This window comes from Lissotriton helveticus, chromosome 3_1, assembly GCF_964261635.1.
Source record: "Lissotriton helveticus chromosome 3_1, aLisHel1.1, whole genome shotgun sequence".
In the NCBI taxonomy this organism is placed as follows: Eukaryota; Metazoa; Chordata; class Amphibia; order Caudata; family Salamandridae; genus Lissotriton; species Lissotriton helveticus.
The window spans coordinates 201,828,567-201,855,305 of record NC_136061.1 but is presented as its reverse complement, the minus strand read 5'-3'; the positions used below and the strand labels follow the sequence as shown (position 1 = coordinate 201,855,305).

The following is a 26,739-nucleotide window of genomic DNA, read 5'->3' as shown; positions in this document are numbered from 1 at the left end:
ATACATCGGCAAACCAACATTAATTTACAAAGCAGTAACGTTATTTTATCCCTTGCAGTTCTTTTCCACTGAAGTTGTGAAATAACTCACAGTCTCAAGAATCTGTGTACAAGAGGCAAGCTTCCACATTGCTGAGGGCTCACATGTTCTCTTTTCTCGCATATGTTCTCCTTGCTTGTCCACGGTGCCTCTTTTCTTGGCAATGAGGTCCGACTTTCTTCGCGGAATCAGAATCAACTCCTGTAACAGGTTTGCCTGAGTCTTTATTCCACTCTGGGGTGGCACCGCCATAAGTATCAGGTATTCCTCATTCTCAATAGCCCATGAATGAGACACATTTACCCTTCACCTTCCTATTGTAATGAAGGTTTTGGCTGGTTTCCGTCCTCCTCATGCAAGGCCGGTCTGAGAGAGGCATTTCTCTGTATTGGAGAAGAATCCATGAACTTTAATACCAGCATTTGTAATGCGCGCAGCTACCTAGAGGTGTCCCAGCGCTGGGGCCGTCGGGAAGATTAAGCGAGCTATTGCCCAGAGTCACATGATGCTGGCTAACCTGCCCGCGGCACTGGAGATCGAACCATGAACCCCGTGGTCCGGAGTCATGCACCCTGGCCGCTGCTCCACACCACTTCAGGACCGCAGGCCAAAATCCACTGAGATTGGCAGACACCCTTGTGACCTAAGGTTGGGAAATGACTCTAGTAAGGCTGGCAGAGGACCCAGAAACCGATACGACTGTCCTGGAGCAGAGGTAAGTATTGTTTTGAGGGCTTCACTGGAATGGGGTTTCTTTCTTCCTCTGCTTGTGCACCTTGAGTCATGGCCGGAATTGAGCTGGTGTTGCTATGTTTGCAAGGCCTGGCACAGTTCACCACTTAAAGCCGTACAGATCACCGGGGGGAGGGGGGGAGTACCTCTAGGAGGATGCATTCGTCTTTATGACTTGGACAGGGTCCTCACAGCACTGTGAGTGTGGACAGGGGAGTCGGAGGCAGCCAGCACCACTCCATTTTCAAACATTTGCATGTTTAAAAAAAATATATAAATCTTTTTCCTTCCTATTGTAAGGAGAGTGTTTTTTGTACAAAACATGACAGGTTGTAGATTGTGCATTAAAATCTATGACTCTGCTTGGAAAGGTGCGAGAGTAACAAAGGGCCGCTGCTGTGATAGCCATTGTGAGTAGATCTGAAGGTAGAATCTCTTGACGCCCCTATGAGTGGTTCATCTCGAAATTTCTTCTGTCTCACACTGCATGTAGCATCAGAAATCCACTCTTGCATACATCATGCATCACTGCCCTCTTCGGGACCGACTGTCCCAACCATCCCACACTTTACTTGGCTTGCCCCACTCTGTAGCCTATCTCAGAAACCAATGTACGGGAGGGGCATCCCCATAGCATCATCAGCACATAATTCATTCATGCAATCTGGGTGTCTTCCACCGACTAGGCCACCCCATATTTTGTGGAGATCTTTGAACAGCCCACTGTCCTACCCTGTTCATGGTGGAGGGCCCTCCCTGTGTCAAGATCTAACATTCTCAAGGGATGTACGACTTGCGTTGGGGGGCGCTGGATAGTGAATAGTTTAATTTACTATTTCAACTCCAGTCCCCGTGGATAGTAGGGAAGGTGTTGGATAGTAAATTAAAACTATTCCCTATCCTAGAGCGCCCCCCAGCGCAAGTCGTTGTAAAAGTTGCGTTGTAATGGTTGCGTCGTAAAGGTACTTCGTTGTAAAAGTTGCGTTGTAATCGCTGTTCCCCTTCTCAAGGGATCTTCCTGTCCGAGGTCCCATCCACCTACAGCGGGAATGGGTTTTTGTGAACTCCACCATCCCATTCAGTTAAAAGATATTCTTATGACTCCCAGCATCCCACAATATGAAGGGATCTTTTTGTGGATCCGTCATTACACGCTGTACAAGGGTCTTCCTGCAAGCCCCTACTCAACATAGTCAAAGAATCTTCCTGTGAATCCATCACCTATCAGTGGTGCAAACAAATCTTCCTCCAGCCCTCTATCCTACACTGCAAAGGATCTTCCTGCAACTCGACATCCCATCATTTGAACGGACCTTACTGCCACAATAAGATCCCACACTTTGAAAGTATATTCCTGTGTCCTTCCACCACCCCCACCAATACAGATATCTTCCTGTGGCTCCAGCATTCCACTCTATGAAATGACATTCCTGTAACCTCACCATGCTACACGACCAAGGGATGTTTTTGCAATCCCAACACCATCCTGGACAGTGAAGTTGTATAACAATGATCTTATTTCACAATGTGATGAAGGGGTCTTTCTACAATCCTAATTCTTCAATGGGAATAGATCTTTTTGTGACCCTCCCAATCCACATTCCACAGGGATCTGAATGTAACCTCACCATCTAGACTCTTTCTGTGTGAAGGCATCCTTTTGTGACCTGCCAATTATAGAGTGAAATGAAAGAAAATTGAAAACAAGACAGAACACCAGTAATCCTAATGATACTGAAGTTCCTCCGTGCAACACACAGACAGAGCTTTACATCACCCTAAGCAAAGTACTATACCAATACCATCAATAAAGCCACCAAAAGAAGCAGAACACTTTTCTAGACAGTCAAACATAGCATCAACTCCATGCCAGACTCACCTATTCTTCAATCCACAGAAAAGTGTAATGCCATCAACCTCTTATTAAGTGATAAAATACTGAATATCTGACAGCACAGCAACAACACCAACCAGCTTCATCTTTTACACCTATTCCTTCCTGTAGGTCAGCCTCCAAAGCCCTGTCTGTCGCAGATCTCACTGACATGCTCAACTTCCTCAAATACACTTCTTATGAAGATTTCTTACTATTGTCCTTCATCAAAGCTCTCCCTGGGAAGCTCTCGCACACCTACCTACCATGTTCAATGCCTCCCTCACTCAAGTCCTCTTCCCAGTAGCTCTCAAGACATGCCAGATTCTCCCACGCCTAAAGAAACCTACACTAGACACTGATGACCTCACCAACTACGCACCTACCATTCATCTGCAAGATCATTGAAAAAGCAGCCTATGTTCAGCTCCAAGTAACATCAATGATAATCATCCTCTACACAACTACCAGCCTGGCTTTAGATCATTCTGCAGCATGGATACCACTACCGATGCCTCGTGACCACGAATGAAGATGGCCTCCTGATATTGCTGGAACTTACAGCTACCTTTGACACAGTCGACCATCCCACCCTCATGTGCACCCTGGAATCTCGAATGAGATTAGCCTGTAATGCCTTTCACTGGTTGTTTTCTTAGGGTGTCAAATTGTCTCCTGTCACCTTCAACCTCTACACAGAGCCACTTGATGCTCAACTCATAGATAACCATATTAAGGTTCACCAATATGCCAACAATAACCAACTCTCCTTGAAACTATTTTCTGTTTCAGTTATCCAATGCCTCAAAACTTGCTAGCACATCATCTAGACATGGATGTCTAGTGCTTATCTGGCATGCAACCCAACCAAAGCAAAGTTCTCTTTATTTGCCAAGACCAAACAAACAAGAAATAGCACAGTCAAACCCCCTTTCAGAGGGCCACGTGGCCAGCAGGGGTTACGGGGCCAACTGCGAGGTTTGAGATCTTTTACTTTTGCCTTCCCGGGACCTGACCTACTATGTGTCCTACGTAACTAGGCCACCTTGCCTCTCAGTGGTAGCACGGGCCACGCAATCCAAGGCTTTTTGAGAGGGAGGTAGATGTGATGCATACAGAGGTGCAGGACTAAAGTGCAAAAAGTAACCACGATCAGTTTGATAGTCCAGTCAAATGCTTGCTTTTATGAAAAGTGTAGTATTTTAATGTAAGTATCCAAAATATGGAGGCAACACACAAAATAATAATACCCACAGCCTCTGAAGGTCAGCATGCTAGCGTCAACTTGGGCAGTATCCCTGAGTTCTTCAGTCCCTTTTACTGAGCCTGGTTATTTCCATTCAATACTGAAGGCGACATTCAGATATGGCCACAATAGTCTTTGGTTTGGCTTTAGGAATCAGCGTCAATAGTGCTATGCGCTACATCTGGGCAAGTTTCCAACAGGCCTGATATCCTCGAACAGGCTTACGTGACCTGATAGCAGCCAGCAAGTGCGGGTGGACTGAGATGCATCTCTGCAGGCCCTGGACTCCTAATGGTGTGGGTCTGTGCAGACTTTCCCTGATATTCGTCCCTCTTCAGTTTCCAGGGGGGCCGCATTGGTGTCATGCATCCTTCTTGGCAGCTTCTCGGCAATTGTTTAGGTGTTCTGTTCACAACAATGAAGGACAATGGCCCTGCCTCCACGATGGCCCACTCCTGGAAGACTGGGTTGCTAGTTTCACCTTCCTTAAGATAATGGCCCTAATTTCACAGTGGCTCCCTCCTGACTCACAGGGTTGCTGACTTTTTCTGCACAAACTTCACAGTGGCGCCTTCCTGACATACTACCGTTGGAGCAGGGTCAAGACTGATTTGCATATGGCTGGTTCCAAACTGATATGTCACGGTGGGTTTAAAACGATGAATTGGGATGCGGGCCAGAATAATTGCCAGTGGCTGAGATTAATTCAATCATTCGGTACACACTTGATCTATGACCAAAAATCAGTACCAGATATCTAAATATCTATGAAGCTTGGGTACTCAAGGCAGGGTTGCACGTCCATCACCATGCAGAGACTTTTGCATCCCAACAAGTACAAACCTGACTCAATGACATGAACCTTGATGGCTTCAACCCCTAACTTTCACCGAATACCAAGTCAAGGAACACCTTGGCAAAAAACAAAGACGTCGCTCTCTTCTGAAGAAAGTGAAACAGTTCCTTCCAGAAAGTGACTTCAGAACTGCTCATACTCTCGCATCTGTGAAATCCTGCTCCATGGCCTTCCGTTAAGGTCATCCAAATGCCTCAGCACGTCTCATTCATGGTCGAATTAAATATGACTTCATTGGCTCTTTTTGCCGGCCCACACTGTCTTCAAAACAAGCTGCATCAAATACAGTGCCGTCACATCAACATCCCACTTACCTTACAGGCAAGCTCATTATCTCTGATGGTTCTCGGCACAAACACAGCCAGGAAACTATCAGACTGCAGATTAAGACTAAAACAGAAACAAAACAAGACAGCCGGCCTTTTACAGCTATGCCCCCAGGATGTGAAACAGCATCCCCTTGTCCTTCAGGATGAACAATGTTACTCCAGTTTAAGAAAGAGCTTAAACTCACCTCTTTGAATACCATTATATTACAATGCATAAACTGTCCACAACCCAGTTACCTTTCTTAACACTTGTGGATGTTATGCTGGTCTTTGGCCCTGTACAGCATTCCTCTGCCTTTTGGATAGGTATGCCCTGTAGAATTACCATTATACATAAATATATCTTCATGATATCCATGCACAACTGAGTGAACGAATCTTCATTCTTCCTCACCGTCCTGCTTCCCTTCACAGTGTGAAGTGACTTTCCTCAACCTGGCATTTCTTCGTCATACGTGGAAATTGTCTTCCCTGTGGCATCACACATGTTCACTGCTAGAGCCTACAAACACTGAGATGACTGACCCTAAACTCCAACTTCTCACTTTGCAATTTGTGGGAGATCCTCCTTTAACTCCTACTGACTGCCTGTGGAGGAGCTCTTCTAGATGCTTTTAGACCGACCATCTAAAATGTTGCCAAACTGATGATCTAATGTACCTCTGAGAGTGCCATTGTGCATCATGATCTTTGAATATGAAAAGGGAAAGCCATATTCTAAGCTAGCATCTATTTGAGATTCTCCTTTAGTGCCACTTCTACCTCTGCCATCAGCACTGATGGAAACTTGGTATGCTGAATCTGTACTGAATGAAAAACACATGAGGGATTTGAGATTGGCTTTGATGTGAGGCGTGGACAGTGGTTGATTGAGACCAGCATATTGTTGTCTTGCAACCATAAGTGGGTCATTAGTAATCATTTATGCACAGTAAGTCTGAGATCACTCTGCATCACCTACCGTAGCTCATAGATAGAGCTAATCCTCCCGTAGTCCAGTGCATTCCTTCGCTACCCACAGTTTACCAGCCCTACAGGTAATCACGGCGGATGCAGCCCTGGGCTGCCAGCCAACTTCTTCCAAGTACCTTCATTATGGCTCAAGAGGCAATTTCTTTCTCTTCTTTCCCTGATGTTCTACTGGTCACAAGCAGCAGCAGGTTACTATGCAAATGGTTACGTCACTGCCGGCATGTGAGAGTGGGCGAAAGCAGCACTGTAATCAGCTACCGAGGACTGAGCCAATCGCTTCCATTGTGCTTGTAGCTCTCCTCTTGATTAGCCCACTCATCTTGGCTCATCTTCTACTCCTTTGTGCTCAGACAGTGCAAGGTGTAAAGACCCTTGAATCTGATTTTCTACACTTACTTCACCCGTTAATGAGCCAAGGCAGTGAAATTGTCATCGCCTAAGCCCTTCGCCATTGGTTTAATGATCCTTTGCACATCTGGTCTGGTGGACTCTCAAAAGCCTTTGACTTTGGACATCAGTCATTCAACACAGACCACCACAAAAATATACATTCTTTGATCAAACCATAATTCAGATTTTATAATTCCAGATTTGTAAAGCATGACTTATCACCCCTAAGGGTATCCGGGCACTGGGGGCTGTTGGGCAGATTAAGTCAGCTATTGCCCAGAGTCACATGATGCTGAGCTGAGCTGCCGCGGGCTATCGAACTGTGAGCCCTGCAATCCGGAGTCAGTGGCTCTGGCCGCTGCTCCACACCTCTCCCATGGGAGCAAAATGTGTACGTAACCACGCATTAGTGTGGAATCGCCACTCCACCCTTAAGTTTGAATTTGCTTTGATCATGCCATTCTCTAAGAATCTCCCTGTGAGTGAGCAACAGCTTTTATAAACCACTTACCATCACTAAATGGTTTTCCGGATGCTGTGTTGCTGAGAGAATCTAGAAATGAAAGGCTAAAGGCACTTTGTTGGATGCGACCATTGTTGAGCCCAAAGTTTGCCGAATTGTCTCGTATTTAAGACTCCAAACTGATGGCTGAGCACTAAATTATCAGCAATTACTGACCAAGCGGTGCTCTATACCTTGCCGAACTTCAAAAGCGCTAATCCTCCAATGAAGCCCACTTTAAAAGTCTCGATGGCAGTGGAATTAATTTCCTTCTGAAAAAAAACAAAAGCATAAGGAAACCTGGCAATCTTGCAGTCAAACATGTTTTTGTAGGTAGCACATTAAGTCTGCTGCTAGCTCCTCGGAATCATTTTTTAAAAATGTACTTGCACTTGGAAGTTTTGCTCCAAGCTGTGGAATTGTTACTCCTAATTGAGAAGTTCTGGCAAATCATTAGCAAAGCCTGGGCAACCAGACCTGTTCCTCTTCAGGTTTGCCAACCTTCTTGCTTAGTCACATCTGGCCAGAAGAGAAGAATCCATCTGAAAACTCAGTCAGATGACAGCATCTAGAATGTGTGCTGGACTCACATCAATGAACACTGTGCAGGTGATGCCTGAAAGATCACTGGCACATTGCTACTGTTCCTACAAGTACCTTCTAGACCAGGCGTCTTCAAGGAAGAGCTCGGGCCCACTCATTTGGAAGCATTTCTTGGCTGAATTTATTTACAAGCACCAACACTTGAGCACAAATGTTTAAATTCACCAAATATTTTTAAAGTTAACATTTGAGTGATAAATAATGTAGCACTGGGGCAATTATTACTATTATTTTTACCTGTGTGCCAGAAGCATTTAAGCAATGTATTGCTCACGTAGGGGCATCCTAAATAAACAAATCCTTCTTTTACAGTACTGCTGGTAACCCTGCCTGGTGCACAGAGGTGTTCACTGCTGGAAATCTTGTATATGGTGGACACTAATATAATCCTGTTGGTTGTGGTCACTCTTACTGCATTTATAATATTAGTAGCTCAGATGATTTTCATTAACCACAAATAGCTCTCATTAAACAAAACCTTGTTCTAGAAGCTTGTAAATCAAGCTTGTAAATCAAGCCTGGTATCCCATTGCAACTAAACAAGCACTGGCAATAGCAATTGGTTTGGAATTTGTTATAGTGAAACTGGTTCGAGGCTCTACTAGTGCAGATGCAACATAGTAATCGGAAGTAGCCTGTTCCCTAACACACATAACATGCTCATTAGACATAGTAGAAACATGCAGAATATGCATAGCAACAACCACAGCGGGCCTCACACATACTGAACATATACATCACAAGGGGCAGCAGTGCAAGCTTCCATTGTCCTTGAGCATCTTTAAATTCCTCCATTGCATAGTCTCAGAGAAGCGTAATAAGGTCCATGGGGAGTAAATTGAATGTTGGGATGTATACGGAGAGATAATAGAGCTAGCAGACAAGGGGGAGATTCATTCTGTGGACACAAGCAAAATGTTTGTCAAATTTTCAACATATATGAATATATTCATGGTTACAGTTTCAGCCTAGTAAAGCTTTGTGAGACACCCATCCCACCCATAATCATGTTATCCTAGGATAAGAACTAGGAGACCCAGTGATGGAAGAAGATGCTGCTGCTTTAGAAATGAGAAGTTATGTTACAACTGTACATTGTGCAGAGCATAGTATGTTCTCCTAATGAGTTCAGATTTTGAAATATAAACTGTAGGTCACCAATGCAAAATCCTCTGCTAGCAGTGAGAAAATATCCATTGGCACGAGGCATGTGTGCTGTAGATACACATGCTATGCATACTCCTGCCATCTAGTGTTGGGTCCGGATGTTTGCAAGTTGTTTTTCTGTAAAGAAGTCTTTCCTAGTCACGAGGTAAGGTGACTCCTCCTTTCAGTGATAGTGCACATGGGCATTGACTCCATTGTTAGATAGTTTTTTCCACCATCTGGTTTGGATGTGTATTGCTACACTCCGGTTCGAAACTGTTCTTTGGGTTCCCCTCAACGCACAGTCCTCTCTACCCTCAACGGTATGGTTACGAAACTCATTTCAAATGGATATCGTTTTGGTCAATGGAATCTACTTTTCAATGGGAAAGCTTCATGGATGGCCTTACCTCATCAGTTCAGCTCTCTGTCGATGGAATGGACACCGTTCAAATTCTGCCCTCAGTGCCACGTGAAGTATCCACGTGAAGTATCTACGCACTGATGCACACAAGGTGAGTAAACTTGTACTTGTCTACGGAGCACAAGGAAGAAGATAGCGACGCTTGCAAATCATTTCGATCAAAGAAAACTCTTCGCAATTGTCAGGCTCAACATCGAGACATGCAGCATCAGAGCATCGAAGATATGCTGTACATCTTCAGTGAAGAAAATGTTGAGGTGTCAGCAGCAGAGGAAGCTTTCTCCATGTAGGACTTGGACTCTGAGCTCGAGATAGACCTCGACACTGAAGAACTGCCAAAGGGACAAATTGACGTAACTACGGAAGACCCCTTGCCCCTCCGAATCACTCACAAAAATCACAAGGCTTTGGCACCACCTCTGCCTTCTGGCCAAGGTCTGCACAGAGACAACGTGTCCGACGCCCCGCCTCCAGGCTCAGCTCTAAAACAGTCAGTCAAGCATTCCAGCTCGGTACCGAGTTGGTAAAAATCATCAGAACCGAAGTCCTCCAGTTCCAAACACAAATACATCTCAGAGCCGAAATCCTCCATGCCGTAAGTCAAGCAGCCTTCGAACCTGAAATCGTCCTTACCCAAAGGCCAACCGACGCCGGTGCCGAAAACGTCAGCACCGAAAATGAAAGATGTTACTTCAGATCTGAATTGAGACATTGTTCCACCGAAAACGGACCCCATTAGCCCTGAAGCTGGTCATATTCATACCAAACTACCTCAGAAACACAAGCTTCCTTATGATTCCACTACTTACAAGATCTCTTTAAAGAAAAAGTCTGCTGCTACCAATCCTTTTCATCCAACTGCACCATCCCCTCCACCACCTCATTCTCCACCTTTAAATCCTTTGCAAATCACACCTCAGAATTCTCCACAATCTCTCCATGATGACGATGATGTTAATGATGGGAAGACACATTCACCTTTAGATCCCTGACGGATTATACAATTGATCCTCCAGCAGATAATGACTCAGAACTTTACCCAGCCAAGCCATCGCCTCCAGATGACAATGTATCCCACCAGGAACTCATTGCCATGCTGCTCAATATCATGGGGTGGCATGGCACAAAGAATCATTAGAGGAATACCTTAGCATTAACACATAGGTCATCACAAACACTTCCTATGCTTAAGGGCATGATGAGAAATGCTGATTGCATTTTTAAAGACCCAGTATGAGCATGTATCTTGACTCCTAGGGTTGACAAAAAGTTTAAGGCCTCCATACAGACCCAGTATTTATCAAGGGCCAGCTGCCACTAGATTCACTGATAGTATCTAATACTCGTAAGCAGGCTAATTCCCAAACATCTGGGGATGCTCTGCCACCAGATAAGGGAGTCTAAGTTAATAGACACTTCTGGCAGGCGCATAGCTGCTCAAGCTGCAAATCAATGGTGCATTGCAAATACACAAGGTTTTCCAGCCAGGCATGACAGGGCACACTGGGATGAAATGGAGCAATTGCTTCAATATCTCCCAGACGAGCATAAAGCTAAAATGCAGAATTTAGTAAATGAGGGTAAGCTAATTTCAAATTCCTCCATAAGGTGTGCTCTAGATGCTGCTGATACTGTGGCTAGAGAGAACACTAGCATTCTGCTTAGGAGACATGCTTGGTTAAGGATCTCTGTTTAACCACGAGGTCAATACTCCATTCTTAACACACCATTTGACAAGAAACATCTTTTTGGTCTTGAAGTAGATCAGGCACTGGAAAAAATGAAAAAGGACAGTGATGTGAGTAAGTCCAATGACGCGCTCTGGTCTCCTTCAGACAGAGGTTCCCTTTGTCGTTCCTATTACCGAGGGGGGTCCAAAACCACATGCTCAGACCAGAATACCTCCACCTACAAAGGTAACAACCAGTCCTCTCACTCAAGGCTTTTTTCGTGGAGCTTATAGAGGGAACAACGTTAAAGGTAGGGATAAGGGCAACACACCCCGTAACTCTCATCCCCTAATAAGCATTGACTTGCCCACGCTTCCCCCGACTATTCTTCACCTGTTGGGGGAAGACTTCAACAATTTCTCCCTATTTGGCAATCTAAAACAACAGACAAATGGGTGATTGGAATTATCCAACATGGTTATTGCCTGGAGCTTACCAGCAATCCTCCAAACATTCCACCTCAACCTCACAAATTGTCTTCAGAACACCTACAATTGCTCGAACAGGAAGTGCAATCTCTCTTACTGAAAGGAGCTATAGAGATGGTTCCAACACAGTTCCAAGGCTCACGGGTCTACTCTCTGTATTTTCTCATTCCCGAAAGGGACGGTTCCCTAAGACCTATTCTGGATCTCAGAGAGTTATATGCTGTCAGAACACTTTCAGATAGGGACCCTCCAACAGGTACTTCCACTTTTACAAAAGGCAGATTTTATGTCTACTATAGACTTAAAAAACACATACTTTCATGTTTCAATTCATCCGGCTCACCGCAAATATCTCAGATTTGTATTAGCAGGCAAGCATTACCAATTACTTCCCAAATACTTCCCTTCGGAGTTACTACAGTGCCCAGAGTATTTAACAAATATCTGGCAGTAGTCGCAGCTCATCTCAGATGACAACATGTTCACGTCTTCCCCTATCAAGACTGGCTCATCAAAGCGGGAACTTACCAAAATTGTCTACAACACACACAAATCACAATAGACCTACTTCATCAACTAGGCTTCACGGTCAATGCAAAAAACATCTCACCTGCGTCTGTCACAGATGCAGTCTTATCTAGGAGCCACTCTAGACACTTTCAAAGCTCTAGCCTCTCCCAATGCAGCCAGAATTCACAATATTCAGGCTATCATACTACAATTTCAGTCCAACCAAACCTTACCAGCCATAGTGTTCATGCAACTGCTAGGAGTGATTGCATCTTGCATCGCAATTGTACCCCATGCAAGACTTCACATGCATCCACTGCAACAGTGCTTAGCACATCAGGGGAATCAGTCGCAGGGTCAAGTAACTTATCTAATGTTGGTAGACGGCCATACCCATCGCTGTCTGCCGTGATGGATTCTACAAAAGGACGGCCTTTCCTTGACCCTATTCCACAGATCGTGCCCACAGCAGACAAATCTCTTTCAGGTTGGGGGTGCTCATCTACAAAATTACACAATACAAGGCCTGTAGAGCAACAAACACAAAAGCCTTCACATTAACTATCTAGACTACTAGCAGTCTTTCTAGCGCTCAAAACTTTTCAAACCCACCTGATAGGCAAAGCTGGCCTAGTCCACAGACAACATGACAGCAATGTACTATGTACAAAAACAGGAGGGGAGTTGCACTCTCTCCAACTGTCACGCCTCTCTCAAGCCGTTTGGAATTGGGCAATACATCACAGGATTTATCTTCTGGCAGAATGCCTTCGAGGGGTGAACAATCAGATTGCCGACCACCTCAGCAGAAAGAGGCCGCAAACTCACGAGCGGGAACTTCATCCCCAAATTCTCCTTCCCTACTTTCAACAATGGGGATTCCCACAAATAGACTTGTTCACCGCAGCAGAAAATGCAAAATGCCCAAGCTTTGGCTCCAGGTTCCCACACCCACTTTCAAAGGGCAATGTCCTATGGATGAACTGGCCAGGGATATTTTCCTATGCTTTTCCACGTCTCCCGCTCATTCAGTGTCTGGTTCGGAGGCTCAGGCAAACATCCCTCACACTAATTCTGGTAGCTCCCACATGGGGAACAGCCTTTACGACGCGGCTGTTACACCGCATGCCGTTACAACGTGTTTTTTTCAACGCAAGTCGTTACCACGACTTGCGCTGGAGGGCACTGCAGGACAAGGAATTTTTTTATTTACTATCCAACACCTTCCCTACTGTACGTAGGCTGGTGTTAGAATAGTAAATTAAAAAATTCCTAAGTCCGCACCCCTCCCAACGCAAGTCGTGGTAACGACTTGCGTTGAAAAAAACGCGTTGTAACGGCACGCGGTGTAAAAGCACGCGTTGTAAAGCCATACAACCCTCCCACATAGGCCCGTCAGCCATGGTACACAACCCCGTTGGAGCTGTCACTAGTTCCACATCAAAAGCTACACATCCCCTCCAGCCTCCTCCCACAGAACCATGGAGAGATCAGACATCCAAATCCCAAAGAACTGAACCTAGCGATCTGGCTCTGGAAGTCATAGAGTTTGGCTATTTAAATTTACCACCAGTCTGTATGAATATTCTAAAAGAAGCAAGACGGCCTATCACCCATGCCTGCTATGAAGGAAAGTGGAAAATAACAACAAAATCAAACCTGTAGATGCCTCTATACAAAACATCTGTTACCTGTTACACTTACAGCAATCTGTACTAGCTTATATATCTATTTGTTTGCACCTTGTAGCAGTAGCTGCGTATTTGCGGAGCATACAACATCTGTCACTATTTAGAGTTCCAGTAATCTAAGCTTTCATGGAGGGGTTGAAGAGAGTAATACCACCGGGGATTCATCCTACCCCAGTTTGGAATCTCATCATTGTTCTCACAAGGCTCATTGGTCCACCTTTTGAACCATTGCATAAGTGCCCATTGCAATTTCTCTCATGGAAAGTTGCTTTCCTCATTGCGATCATATCACCTAGGAGAGTTGGTGAGCTTCAGGCATTAACCTTAGAAGAACCCTTCTTTCAGCTACACAAAGACGTGGTAATTCTACGCACCAACCCTAAATTCCTTCCCAAAGTGATTTCTGCTTTTCATATAAACCAATTAGTTGAGTTACCAGTTTTTTTTTCCTCAACCTGATTCTGTAGCAGAGCGCGCTCTTCACACGCTTGACTTTAAAAGAGCTTTATTGTACTACAAAGATAGAACAAAAGATTTTTGCAAAACAAAACAACTGTTTGTTGCATTTGTTCTACCTCACAAAGGCAATCCCATCTGTAAATCTGGTATTGCAAGATGGATTGTTAAATGCATTCAAACATGCTGTGCTAAAGGTAAAAGAACTTTATCCATACCCCCTAGAAATCATTCCCTAGAGTGCATTCCACTCGCAAAATAGGGGTTTCTGTGGCCTTTTTAGGTAACATTCCACTAGCTGACATATGTAAGGCAGCTACATGTTCTACACCGCACAAATTTACCAAACACTACATGCCAATAATAGATCTATACAGGGTAAGTAACATTGGGCCATATGTATCAAGCAAATTCGGATTCGCAAAGGCCGAATTTCGGCCTTTGCGAATGCGAATTTGCTACATGGTATGTATTAAGCAAAATCTGGTGCAAAATAAGGAATCGCAAAATTTGCGATTCCTTATTTTCCAATTGCATTTAAGGAATCGCAAATTTTGCGATTCCTTAAATGCAATGTATGAAGCAAAAAAAAATTGCAAAATGTCCTTAAGGAATCACAAATTACCACCAACTTCTAGTTGGTGGTAAGTTGTGAATTCCTTGAAAAATGCACATTTTTGCATTTTTCAAAGTTCCATGTGACGCACATACAAACATACATGCCCTTGGGGCATGTATGTGCGCCACATGTGCACCCATGCATATTTCAGGGGTGCAACAGGGTGTCCTGTGGACACCCCTGCAACCTTGAAATTATTCTCAAATTGCAAATTGCGAATCGCAAATTGAGAATAATTTCCCATTCATTCCTATGGGCCTCCTGGCCCATAGAAATGAATGGGAAAGTATTCCTTAATTGCAATTCGCAATTTGCTAATCGTAATTAAGGAATTTTCAGAAATCGCAAAAAAAATGCGATTTTGTACATACATACCCATTTGCAATTCTCAAATAGCGATTTCTTAAAAATCGCTATTTGAGAATCACAAATGGGTATCTTGATACATATGGCCCATAATCCTTTCACTTTCTCCTGGCTCCAGACAGTCTAACGCTATGGTAAAGTTATTTAAAAAGTAATATGGTTTATTTTTATGTTTTTAGCACTAACTGCATGTAGTGGTAATACTTCATTTTATTTAGAACGAGAATATTTACATGGAACAACAAGCTAAGTTCAGGAATGATGGAGTGTGGGAAATACAATTATTTAAGTGGTTGTTATGTATTTCTTATGAGTCCATTTATTCTTCTGGCCCACACAGCACTCTCTGGAGTTTAAAACAAGTGTAGGCAAGCAAGGGAGCTTTTAGCTTTTAGAGTATTTCTGATGCAGTTTTCAAATTTTTGGGAAGAGCTTTCCACAACATGGAGCCATGCCAGAGAACATGTTTTTTGTGGATTGTTTGTGCTTTGGTAGAGTACTAAAGACATTACTGCTGACTGTTTAATGAATGTTGACTGATTTCCATACGTAGAGACTGTTTGGGTCCATACAATCTCTTAGATCACTACAAGTGAGTTAGCTTGGGCTTTTGCATCCAATACCTAGCATCAGCCAGCGCAATATTCTCATTTATTTCATTAATGCATATGCATTCAGATTATGGGACAGATGTACGACCATTTGATTTTGCACCTCACAATTTGCGACAAATGACAAGTCGCAAACAGCGAGGTGCAAAATCAAATGTACAACAGTGTGTTTAACACTGTTTGCGATTCCCAATGGGGTCGCAAATTGCGAGGCTCATTAATATTAATGAGTGTCTCGCAATTTGCGAGCCCATTGGTAATGAAAGGCCCCAACAGGGATGGTGGCCTGCTGGGCTCAGCAGACCACCATGTCCGGGACTGCTTTTAAATAAAGCAGGTTTTTTAATGCAGCCCGTTTTCCTTAAAGGAAAACTGGATGCATTTTTTTTTTTTTAAGTGAATTGTTTTCGTTTCATTTTTTAAAGGCTGGCAGTGGTCCCTGGGACAACTGCCTGCCCTTAAAAAATTATTTTGCATGCATTTGCAAAGGGGAAGGGGTCGGGACCCCTTTCTATTTGCGAATGCATTACCACCTACTTGAAGTAGGTGGTAATTGCGAGTGTTTTGCTACCACAAATGCGGTCGCTAAACATTAGTACGTGGGTTTGAGACTCGCTATTTGTAAGGAATGCCTCTTCCAAATAACTAGTTTCTAAATACTTTTTTGTGAGTCGCAATTCATTTGTGTTGGTACATGGCCATGACAATGTTAGCAAGTGCAAACCGGTCGCTAAAGCGTTTGCGCATGTTAAACTTGTTTGTACATCTGGCCCTTAATTTTCTAATTGTGAGAATTTTTGGAAAGAACCACTTGACAAGTTGGTTAGTGAGCCACCTTTCTTACAAAATTTGTTCTCACTCTCCTAGTTATTACAGCACAGATAGTAACCTTTAACTCCTCCAAACCCTCCTGGTGAGCTACAGCTTCCATTTCCGTCAGTCACTTGCTGCGAATGCACATAATGCATAGGTTAACCTGAGGTGTTACTATTTGCCTGATTTCAGTACTGTCAGCTGAGTTGTGCCCATTCATGGAATGTACGAGTGCCACTGTCTGATGCCAAAGACTCAAACTATCACGAAAACGATTATAGAGAAGGGAGCTTAGGGGACTGGACATACACAACTTTTAGACATGGTCTTCATGCTGCCTCATCCTCATTGCATTTCTATTTTTCACCATCAAGTGGAGACTGATAGGGAATCTGTGGCCATTATCAATTCTGTTTCACCATGGAAATCCATTCTCGTTTGCATTTCTACTGGTTGCGTTAATTCTTCAGTCTATGGCTAGAGTATTCCTAGCTTTCTGCTTTACTCTGCTTCGCACCATCTTCATGTCCTTATTTATAAGCTGAAAACGTTGTAGTAAATCTTCCTCTGGCCTGCATCTTCTGCATAAAACCTGGTGATCTCCTAGCTTTTCTGACCCATCACTGGGTGTTTCAGTGGGTTCTCAAGTAGGTACAGAAACAGGGGTACAGTTTGATGAACACTGAACTTTGCTTTGAACAGCAGAGAGCAATCATGGAACCAGGTACTGTACCTACATTTTTATGGTGTTGTTTGGAAGGTACAGAGATGTGTGCCTTTTGCAGTTCTGAGCCTTCTTGTCGCTTAGTGGATCCCCGCTCTACTACACTAGACTTACTGGGGCCACTAGGCAGCAAGACACATCATCCATGCTGAGAATAGTATCCTCTTGTTACAAAATCCTACTCTAGCGGAGGTAGCTCCCAGTACAGCGCCATCATTTGACTCTATCGAGCCAAATGCTCGATAAAGTTTGATCAGATTTATACCATAGTCTGTTTCAACAATCCTGGTGCTCTCATGCCAGTCCACTGGGAGGTTGATTAGGTATACGCCAAATTCCCCTCACTAGGGTCGTACTTCATTTTTGTACTGGTCACTTCCAAGGATAAGCAGGAAAAAGTCAACTCTCTGAGTTGACGGTACCAAGAAGGGTTTGTTTGAGCCTGAGAAAACCTTAAACATTTCTGTTGTATGAAATGGGAGTGACAGGTTATAGGGGAGAAAGAAAACACACAAAAGGTGATGGGAGGAGTACTTGCAATAAGCCTAAGCAATGGCAATCAGTTAGTTTAGCATTCCAAAACATTGTTCTGTTACCCACTGAATCAGTCTTGAATCTGCTCATATGAGCACTCAAGGCTGAACTGCCAGGCCAGGTCCTCCGTGAGCTGGAGTGCAAGCAATCCAAGACTGGTTTTCACCCTATTAGGGGCTCGTCAGTTAGGCATAGTTTGGCTCCAGTGGCACATTGGGCACAGGAGCCGGGCTGGACATACCACTCTAACTTAGAGTGGTATATCAAACACACAACAGGTGATGGGAGAAATACGGGCAATACGTCTGACCACTGGCAATTACTCTGGTAGCATTCCAAAACATTGTTCTTTTGTCCGCCACACCATCGTTGTTGGGACCCAGCCATATGCAAATCAGTCCTGACCCTACTCCAATAGGAACAGCTTAGCACAAGTGTGCTAACTGCTTAGCACACTGCTTTTCTCTCACACTGTCAGGTACCAAGTCTGTTCCATAAGTTTTTGAGGTTAATGATTTTGCTCTCAACACTCGTGCTGCATGGTGCTTGGAATAACTTACCACCTTCCAGTCAAGAAGCTGCCTAATTTACCTCACGAGACTTTGCAAGAAGCCTTAATTTGGAACATCTTGTTGCACAATGACACTTCTGCTCACCTCCTGCTCAACTCATGTCCTGTAGTGACAGCTGTTTTTTTTATTTAAATGCCTGTGTTTTGTTGTTGTGCTATTATTAGTGCCATGTTTGTAGAGCACAGTCGACTATTCGAGCCTTCCCGCTTCATCTTCTCCCTCCTGTAGTTATTTTAGCCCTTGCTCCCATCTTCAAGAGAGGCGTGTCTCATGCATGTGATAATGTCTAGAACCTCAATGAAGTGTGTGGTTCCCCAGGGTCCTAGCACTGAGACCCATTTGTTTTCTTACCTTTCAGGACACCGAGATCATCAACACAGCTATCCTGACTGGCAGGACAGTGGCCATCCCGGTCAAGGTGATTGCCATCGAGACCACCGGGGCCATCACAGACGTGTCTCCTGTCGTGGAGTGCAAGTCAGCCAACGAAGACATCATCAAGGTAAGTCTGTGGAGCCATAACTGTATGCTGTGTTTTTCTCACGGTATATGTAGCCCGCTACTGATCATGATGTGGAACTCTACTGGAGCGCTTGCAGCACCTTTGTGTTTCTCTTTACCTGGATCATTCTGGAGAGACTTGTTTGGTTTCTTTGATGTAATTTTTCTTTCTCCAGCTTCTGTGCCTCGCTTGTCTCTGCCAATCCTCCGTCTGTCTCGTCTTGCATTTGCCTTTCACCGCTTTCTTAGGCACACTACCTGGACTCCTCTTCCTCACCTCATCTCCTTCCTACACCCTTCTGTTACAAAAACAAGGAGGTACCCTTTAATCACTGGTGCTCCAGGGCTAACATAGGCCCCTGTAGGGAAAAGGGGAGCCCAGAAACAAAAGCTTTCCTTAAGTTAATATATCAAACATAACTCTTGGCACAGCGCTGAGACTTATTTTGGACATCAAGTCAGAGTTTAGGTCAGACCTACAAGCACGGTTGCTACACCAGTGAGGAAGTCTACCATGTTTCCATCAAACATTAGCGGACACAGAGCTTTCATCTGAGCCAAAGTCAAACCAGTTGCTCCATTAAACTCCGACTTGATGTCTAAACATGAAACAGCACTGGTTACTGAGCGAGCAGTATATAAAAGAGGATTGTGAGTACATATCCGTTGCCATGGACTTAGTATTTAAATATCATATGAAGACTTACAATATTGTAAATAAGTCTCAGCGCTGTGCCAAGAGTTATTGGTCACCTATCAACCACCGGTCCTGATGAGGCCTTCAGTTCTACAAAGGCCAAAACGTGTCGGCCAACTATTCTTTGGAGGAGCCAACTTAGGGTGGTTTTCCATAATTTTTCATGTTGATGAAGTGTGTAATTTAGTACAAAAGAGAAGCTAATTGTTTATTCACCTGGCTACCTCCTAGGTGGATTATAAACTCTTTGAAGGACAATCTTAAAAACCTTTAACAATTTTTCAAAGATATGTGTGTATGTTCTTTACGATTATATGTGAAATTGTTTGTAATAATATTTACAATGTTTTTTCTGAATGTGTACATGTATTTGTATAATTTCTTTCACGATTTATACACAATCTAACGCATTATAAGAAAAATAAAATGCACCAACGGTTGAGTACAAAGATATATTTTTTTGTGAGACAATTTAACTAAGTTTGGAACAATTTATTGTTGTGCTTTACAAACAAAGATATTTTTTGTTCCATATATTACATTACCGTAAAGAGGCGACCACCACTCACATGGTGAAGAGAACACACAAAAGAGTTTCTTTAAAAGTCTGCAACTTCTGTAATGATGCTTGTAGATTTTGCAGTGCCTCTGGATATAGCAGCAATTTTTATTATTTTTTATCAGTTTAGTGATTTCAAAGGTGGCTACTGAGGATGAGGATGTGGTCAGCCAGTTACGGACCACCTCCACTCGAGTGCGTGACCTCGTACTAGGTTGCCAAGTGGAACAGAAAGAGCCCGACTATGAGTAGCACGGTGTAGGCAACCAAAATTAGTAGGATCGGAATTTCCCGTTGCTTCCCTGCATCACGTTGTGCTAAATTTTCCCAACTAGAAAGGGGAATAACCTGAGGACCCAAATTTAACTGCTCCGATCTTGCTGTTTTTTCTATTTCTGGACCTTTTTCTGTGCATTAATGCTTTTTTTCAATGCACAGGGGAGAGACACTGGGTGTGTATTTGCAACTGGTGCATATTGCTCTCATCCTTCCCTTCCCTGGGAATTCTGTCCCTTTCAACTCTGAATCAGCAAAAACGTGCTTTTCGAGCAAATCTCTGCAAGATATTTTTTGCAGATGGGGAAATTTCACTATTACAATCTACACATTCAGGCCTTTGAAAAAGATGGTGGCTCCATCTAGTAATGTATAGAAACCATGCTGTAAGATAGTGTTTCCTTTTCACAGTGATGAAAAAGAAACTGTGCAAGATGACAGATTGCTTATTTTATCTTTTAGCACCAGACGTCTAGTATGCCTCGGAATTCAAAAAGAAGCCCAAAATTAGGTTGGTTATTCTGCATTATCCTCTATTAGTGTATCTGGCTCTCTGACAAATCCCACCTCAGCCCTCAGTGTCATTTGCAGATCAGGACCATGGTTGCCCTCTGAACCTGCAGTTGTCTGCCTGCCATATTCTGCTGAATGCTTCTGGAAGACACAGCTCAGTCCTCAGAATCTGCCCCCTCTGGCACAATCCTGCTCACTTCCTGGGAGCCTTGAATGCCACTCCGCATATCAGCTTTTGCTGCGAGTTGAAGTTCTCATTTCTGTAGAACCAACCATCACTTAAAAGATTTGGGGATGGGCCCCCTCGGTCCCTTTAAGAAGCACTCATGCACATCAGGCTGGGTGCCCATTGACTAACAGTGTCTGGCAAGACCTCCTGGAAGGAATCAATCTCTTAGGTTCTCCAGGTGCTATAGAACTGGGAAAAGAGATGACCTTGGTGCCTTTTGACATAGTATGTCTATGGCCGTTTCACAGAAGAAGCTTACTAAGGCAAAACCTATTGCTTAAGAAACTGGATCACTTTTTGTGATAATGTAGTCCCTTGCTGATAAGGTATTACTGACTCAAATGTGCTATTGATGCAGGATGAGCAGATTTTGAAAAGCAAAACCCAGAAAATTTCTCAAAAATAGAAGAAGGACTGCAATTTTAGCACAACCTACCAGCATAGAAAGGCAGCACTCATCGACATAGGAACACTAAGGAAATAAATAAAATGCAATTTTTAAACCCAGCATCAAACTTGTTAATTAAACTGATTTTCTGATGACAGCTGCTAACTAGTCCTGTTTTGGAACCGATAAAAATATTACTCCCACATTTTTCAGTCGACCATCTCTGAAAACCAGGTCATCAGCCATATTTGCCAAAATCTGCCAGGACAGCAAAAAGCTGCGACTGTCCTAGCCAATCAGGAAGCCGGGTCACCTTATATTGTTGCCGACCTGCCAACTCACAGAACGCCACCGTGTGTCTCTCGATTTCGGCTCCTTTCACACGGTCACCCAGTGAGGAGCTGAAATCACACAGTGACAGACAATGTGAGTGGAAGACTCCTGCAGCAAGCGTTTTCAACTCAGATTGTGTTCAAGGCTAGCCCAACTGATGACCCTTGAGGTTTTACATTCTCCCCAGGACATCAGCGGCAGCCTTTGAAACTTCAGATTGTGTTTTAATGGTGGGGGGGTTAAGGGTTACTGTGGCTCGTGGGCAGTTATCTGCCCAAAGCCACTCCCCCCTACTTTGATAGCCACACCCCTTCAGAAGGACTTTGAACTTCAGAGGTAATTGGACTTAAGATCCTGATCCATCCTTTGGCCACGCCCCCACCTGGGTCCCTCTTCTCACACCGTAAGTTTTATTAGGAAGTTGGTAGGTCTGCCATTTCCTCATGGGGCTCGGGTGCTTCTGACTTGATCCACACTTTGCTAGAGCCATTCCTGTACACAGCAATCTGGTTCTTTGCTAAACAGGCTTAATGAGAAATCCACGTTTTACAGGAAACCCCTGTGTCTTGAGCATTTTACTCAAGAGGCGTTGCCTGCAAGAAGAATGCACATTCTCCCAGTGGCAGCTGGCTTGTACCGAGGGTGGTGGTGCAGGGAGGTGTAGAGTGTCACAAAAACATAAATAAATAAAATAAAATGAAACAGTGCCAGGATTGGATAGAGCAGGCTTTCCCACTGCTCCTAAGAGCAATGGAGGCCTGCACTTTCTCTAACCCAACTGTCTAAGACAGCTAGGTTAGCAAACTTTAAAATACGCATGTCTGGCTGGCTGTCCTAAGACGGCTGGCCAAACAGACATGCTCATTTTAAAGCGCTCAGCTCCTTGCTGCTACCACTTGGCAGCGCTGGCCCTGCCCCGTCCTGACACTTAATTCAGGACCGGGTGCGTAAAAATAAACTTTATTACTGTTTTATTTTTCAGCTCTGGGGTTTGTGGGCGATGCTCCTCTGGTCAAATGGAGGAGCCGCACCTGCAGTCTCCCAGGGAATAGCGTGTGAGAATTGACACCGAAAGTCTGTTTCCAACAAGATAGTCCCCAAAGCGTGTAATACCCATTAATTTTCCTGCCCCTGCAATATCCAGAAAACTCCCACTTCCCCAAAATGTGTAATTCCTCAGCTTCAATTCAAGACTATTTATTATGAGTGCCATAATATTTAACATACTGTGCTATCTTATGTTATCCTGCCAACAGACACTGTACCACCGTGTGCCACATGATTTCGGCTCCCTTTATGCGTTCACCCGGTGAGGAGCCAAAACCCCATGGTGGCAGGGAAAACGAGCTGAAAACCACTATTAACAGTGGATTTTAAGCTCAATTTCAGAGGCAGCAATCGGCTGATGTTCATTAAGAGGTGTGAAAAGACGCCAGGACATCGGCAACAGCCTCAATGACACTTTATTTTTATTTTTGGGGGAGGGGTGTGGGAGCTTGGTCAGGGTCAGAGCATCTGTTAGGTAGCTCTTGGCAGGAGGCCCCGCCCTGTCCAACTCCCCACCCCTCCTCACACTGTGGCATTAATTTGTACATTGGCAGGTATAGTTATGTTATGTTATATGTATTTGCATAGCGCACTATCAACTGTGATGGAATTCTCGGTTTTGTTCCCATACCTCTAGATCTTTTCCCATATCCCAGAAGACCATGTAACTGCTGCCGCCACTACAGTCCCTTGAAAATGCAAAAGCTGTGTTTTCAAAGCTCCACCGGGCCAGCAGTGACAGCTTGCTGGGATGTGTCTTTTTAATCTTGGGCCTGGCTCTGCGACACTCATTAGTGGTTTCAGACCTGAGCATAATGGTCACCCGAAACACTGCTATTAAAGCACTTGCTTTTGTGTTAGATGTTATGCAAACCCTTGATGTTCATCCATCACAGCAAAGAGGCTCAGACCTGTTGTCTGCTTTGAAGTCCAGGTGTAGCCAGAGCGAGCCTTTGGTACAAACACCAACCAGGCCCTTTCCGCCACGATGAGAAGGTACTAAAGACTTCTCATTAGACCGATCTCAGACGTACAAAGAGGGGTTAATGAAGAAACAGAAGATGCTTTGCTTCTTTTTCACAGCAAAAAAATGTTTTGGGCCAATGAAGACACCGCTTACATTTATATGTAGGAAGTAAAGCTTTTGTTGAAGAAGTTTCTACTGCGTCACTTCATGGCAGGTATCTAATTTCTAGAGACTTCTGCTAACTCACTTCAAGACGGGTGTCTCTTTTCATCGGTGTCTCTTCCACAAGTATCGTTCTTCCGCAGATTTCACTCTTCCACAGGTGTCTAGTGGAGCCTGCCTTCTCACTTCAGCCGAAGAAAAACTAATGATGGACAGAAAGCGGAACAAATCAAACAATCACTCCAGGTCAAGGGATCTGGGTTAAATCCATTGTTCTTTTGCTCACCATAACACCCCAGTTTACACTCAGCCATATGCAAATCAGTCTTGACCCTGCTCCTCATGGGAACAGTCCAACCTGAACTACCAAGCCTGGTCCTCTCTGGACCAAAATTAAACATCCTGGGACTGGTTTCAGGGTATTACCCCTCATCAGCCAGGCTAGCTTGAAACCAGTGGCATAGTGACCCTTGGATCCATATCTGGGAATACCCTCCACACTTAGGGCGAGAAAGCAAAAGACACACAAATGATGGGCGGAATGTGGAACAAATCAAACATTCACCCCCAGTCAAAGAGATCTGGGTTAAATTAATTGTTTTTTTACTCACCATGCCACTCCCGGTTTAGACCAAGCCATATACAAATCAGTTTTTACCCTGCGCCTCATGGGAACACTTCAGCCAAGCCAGGTACTCCCTGGACCAGAAACAAGGATCCTGAGACCGGTGTCAGGGTATCATTCCTCATCAGCCAGGCTAGCTTGAATTAGCTTTAGCTCAAGATGTCTCATCTCTAGAGATTTCTGCCTTCTCACTACTATACAGGTGCCTCATCTGTTGAGATATCTAGAGGTGCCTGCCGTCTCACTTCAGGGCAGATATGCCATCTTTAGAGGCAGCTGTCGTCTCTCTTCAGAACCGGTGTCTAATCTCTAGAGGTGTCAGGACAGGTATCCCTTGTCCATGCTGGATGCAGTCTCTTTGTGTGCCTCTGTGGCAGAGCCTGGTCACTTTCTTGGGCAAGTACATGCTTTTCTTTCGTTCTACTGATTGAGGGTAATCTGTAGTGTTCCTATGCAGGAGAGGTGCGGTATCTTTTGTTCTTCAGTGCTGCTTCTGCATGTTTTTCATGCCGTGAAAATAGGAACACTACTGCAGCAGAAACGGAGCTCAGAATATATGATTGAGGTTATTAAATACCTCATTGGAAAGAAATCCATCTACAAATATATTTACTCTTGGACAGTCCCGAGATTATTCAGGGTTACATGTTGAACCCGTGTACTACTTGGACTGATAAAAGAAATACACTGTTCACTGGAATTATAGAAACAGGAAGTTCCCATATAAACGTGTCCAATTAACCCCTCTCACGCTGGTGACAGAACCGCTCCGTCACACCCCTCGGGTGGGCTGTGCTGGTGACGGAACGGTTCTGTCACGGCCCGCTCGCCTCGCCTCCACGGCGCTGATTTTGCCCCTGCGGGCGCGTTCTATTGAGCGGGCAGGGCCGTGACGGAGCGGTTCCGTCACCAGCGTTGGAGCGTCGGAGCGCTGCGCGGCCCCCCCCCGCCCCTTAGCAATGCGGCGGAATAGCCGCCGCAGCGAAAGGGTTAATAAGTCCCTCAGCCCTGGACCAGACCTTCATTGAAATAGATTATAGTTCGAAACGCATCGGCGCACCAATGGGTGTGGTCAGGAGCTATCACCAAGTGTAAAGTTCAAGGATTTACTCATTTAATGAGTGATGAAAATCAAGACATCATTCCTTCAAAGACGCAGTGCTCTGACCACCAACAAAAAGGGCCTCACAGTATTCATTGGACTGTATAGGAGAGGGTTAAAATTGGTTACAACCCTAGAGCTGGTAAAATGTTGGACACTATATATGTTATTTTGATTGTCTTTTTCATGTGCCTTAATTTTATTGTGAAGTAATTTTTGAGGTTCATGTATGTTTGTCCTCAATTGCTTTATCTGTCCACATATACATGTGTGGGCAATAACGTTATATGAACAATCTCTTCAAATATAAAACATTTAAAAAAAAGTGATAAACATTGTTCCTTGTTTTTTCCGTTAAGATTATGATTCATGTTGAGGAAGTGATAATTTCAGTGTACGCTGGGTGAGATTTTTTTAATAATCATATGTCATTCATTTGATGACTAGAGAAACAATGATAAGGTTTTTCCAGGTGAGATATCATTAGATTGATGGTGTAGGGGGTACACCTTTTTGAGGTAACTATGTAGCTATGCTCTAATAACTGTATAACCTTTGTAACAATGTAACCTGAAACTATGGTCTGATATTCATGTAAAGCACTCTTATTCCTCCGGGTCTAGCCAGCGCTATATAAAACCTTTCAAATAAATAAGTGTCCTTTCCAGCTTTAAGCTAAAAAAAATCTGTTTAGCTTCACTTTCAATAATGCAATTTGAAATACCTTCAAAATATGGCTAATGAATTGCAAAGCTCACCATTGGTGGCCCGTGACCCCTAGCTGGAAGCCACCAGAACCTTTGGCTCTGCACCAACAAGACGTCAATTTGAATTACATTCTAAGGGTTTCCTTTTCGGAGTGTCCTGGTAAGTTCAGATGATGTGAGAAGATGACATATAACCAGTTTTCAAAACAACAGAAATGTGCCAAGGGTTCACTTTGGTCAGCAATATCAAGGTGCCCTTCATCAGGACAGTGGCGTTGACCCCTGAGAGGTATAGACCAGGCATGGACATATGGGCTTCAGATAGGTGAACCTTTGCTGACCACTTCAAAGACAACCCCTTCTATCCTCAGACATTCAAGATTTTACCTACATGGCAAGAATATCCCTGGGGGCTGCGATTTTTATAAAATATATCAGTACCACGTCTAGTTTGCAATCGCTAGCCA

At 44.0% G+C, this 26,739-nt stretch overlaps 1 protein-coding gene across 1 annotated transcript in view; it reads left to right on the top strand.

The window, feature by feature from the left end:
- The window catches only part of TMEM132E (transmembrane protein 132E), a 1,094,917-nt gene that overhangs the window by 909,380 nt on the left and 158,798 nt on the right, over positions 1 to 26,739 (top strand). Inside the window, exon 5 of the mRNA XM_078679595.1 lies at positions 18,525 to 18,668. Coding sequence (XP_078535721.1) covers positions 18,525 to 18,668 — 144 coding nt within the window. The remainder of the gene's footprint in view (positions 1 to 18,524; positions 18,669 to 26,739) is intronic.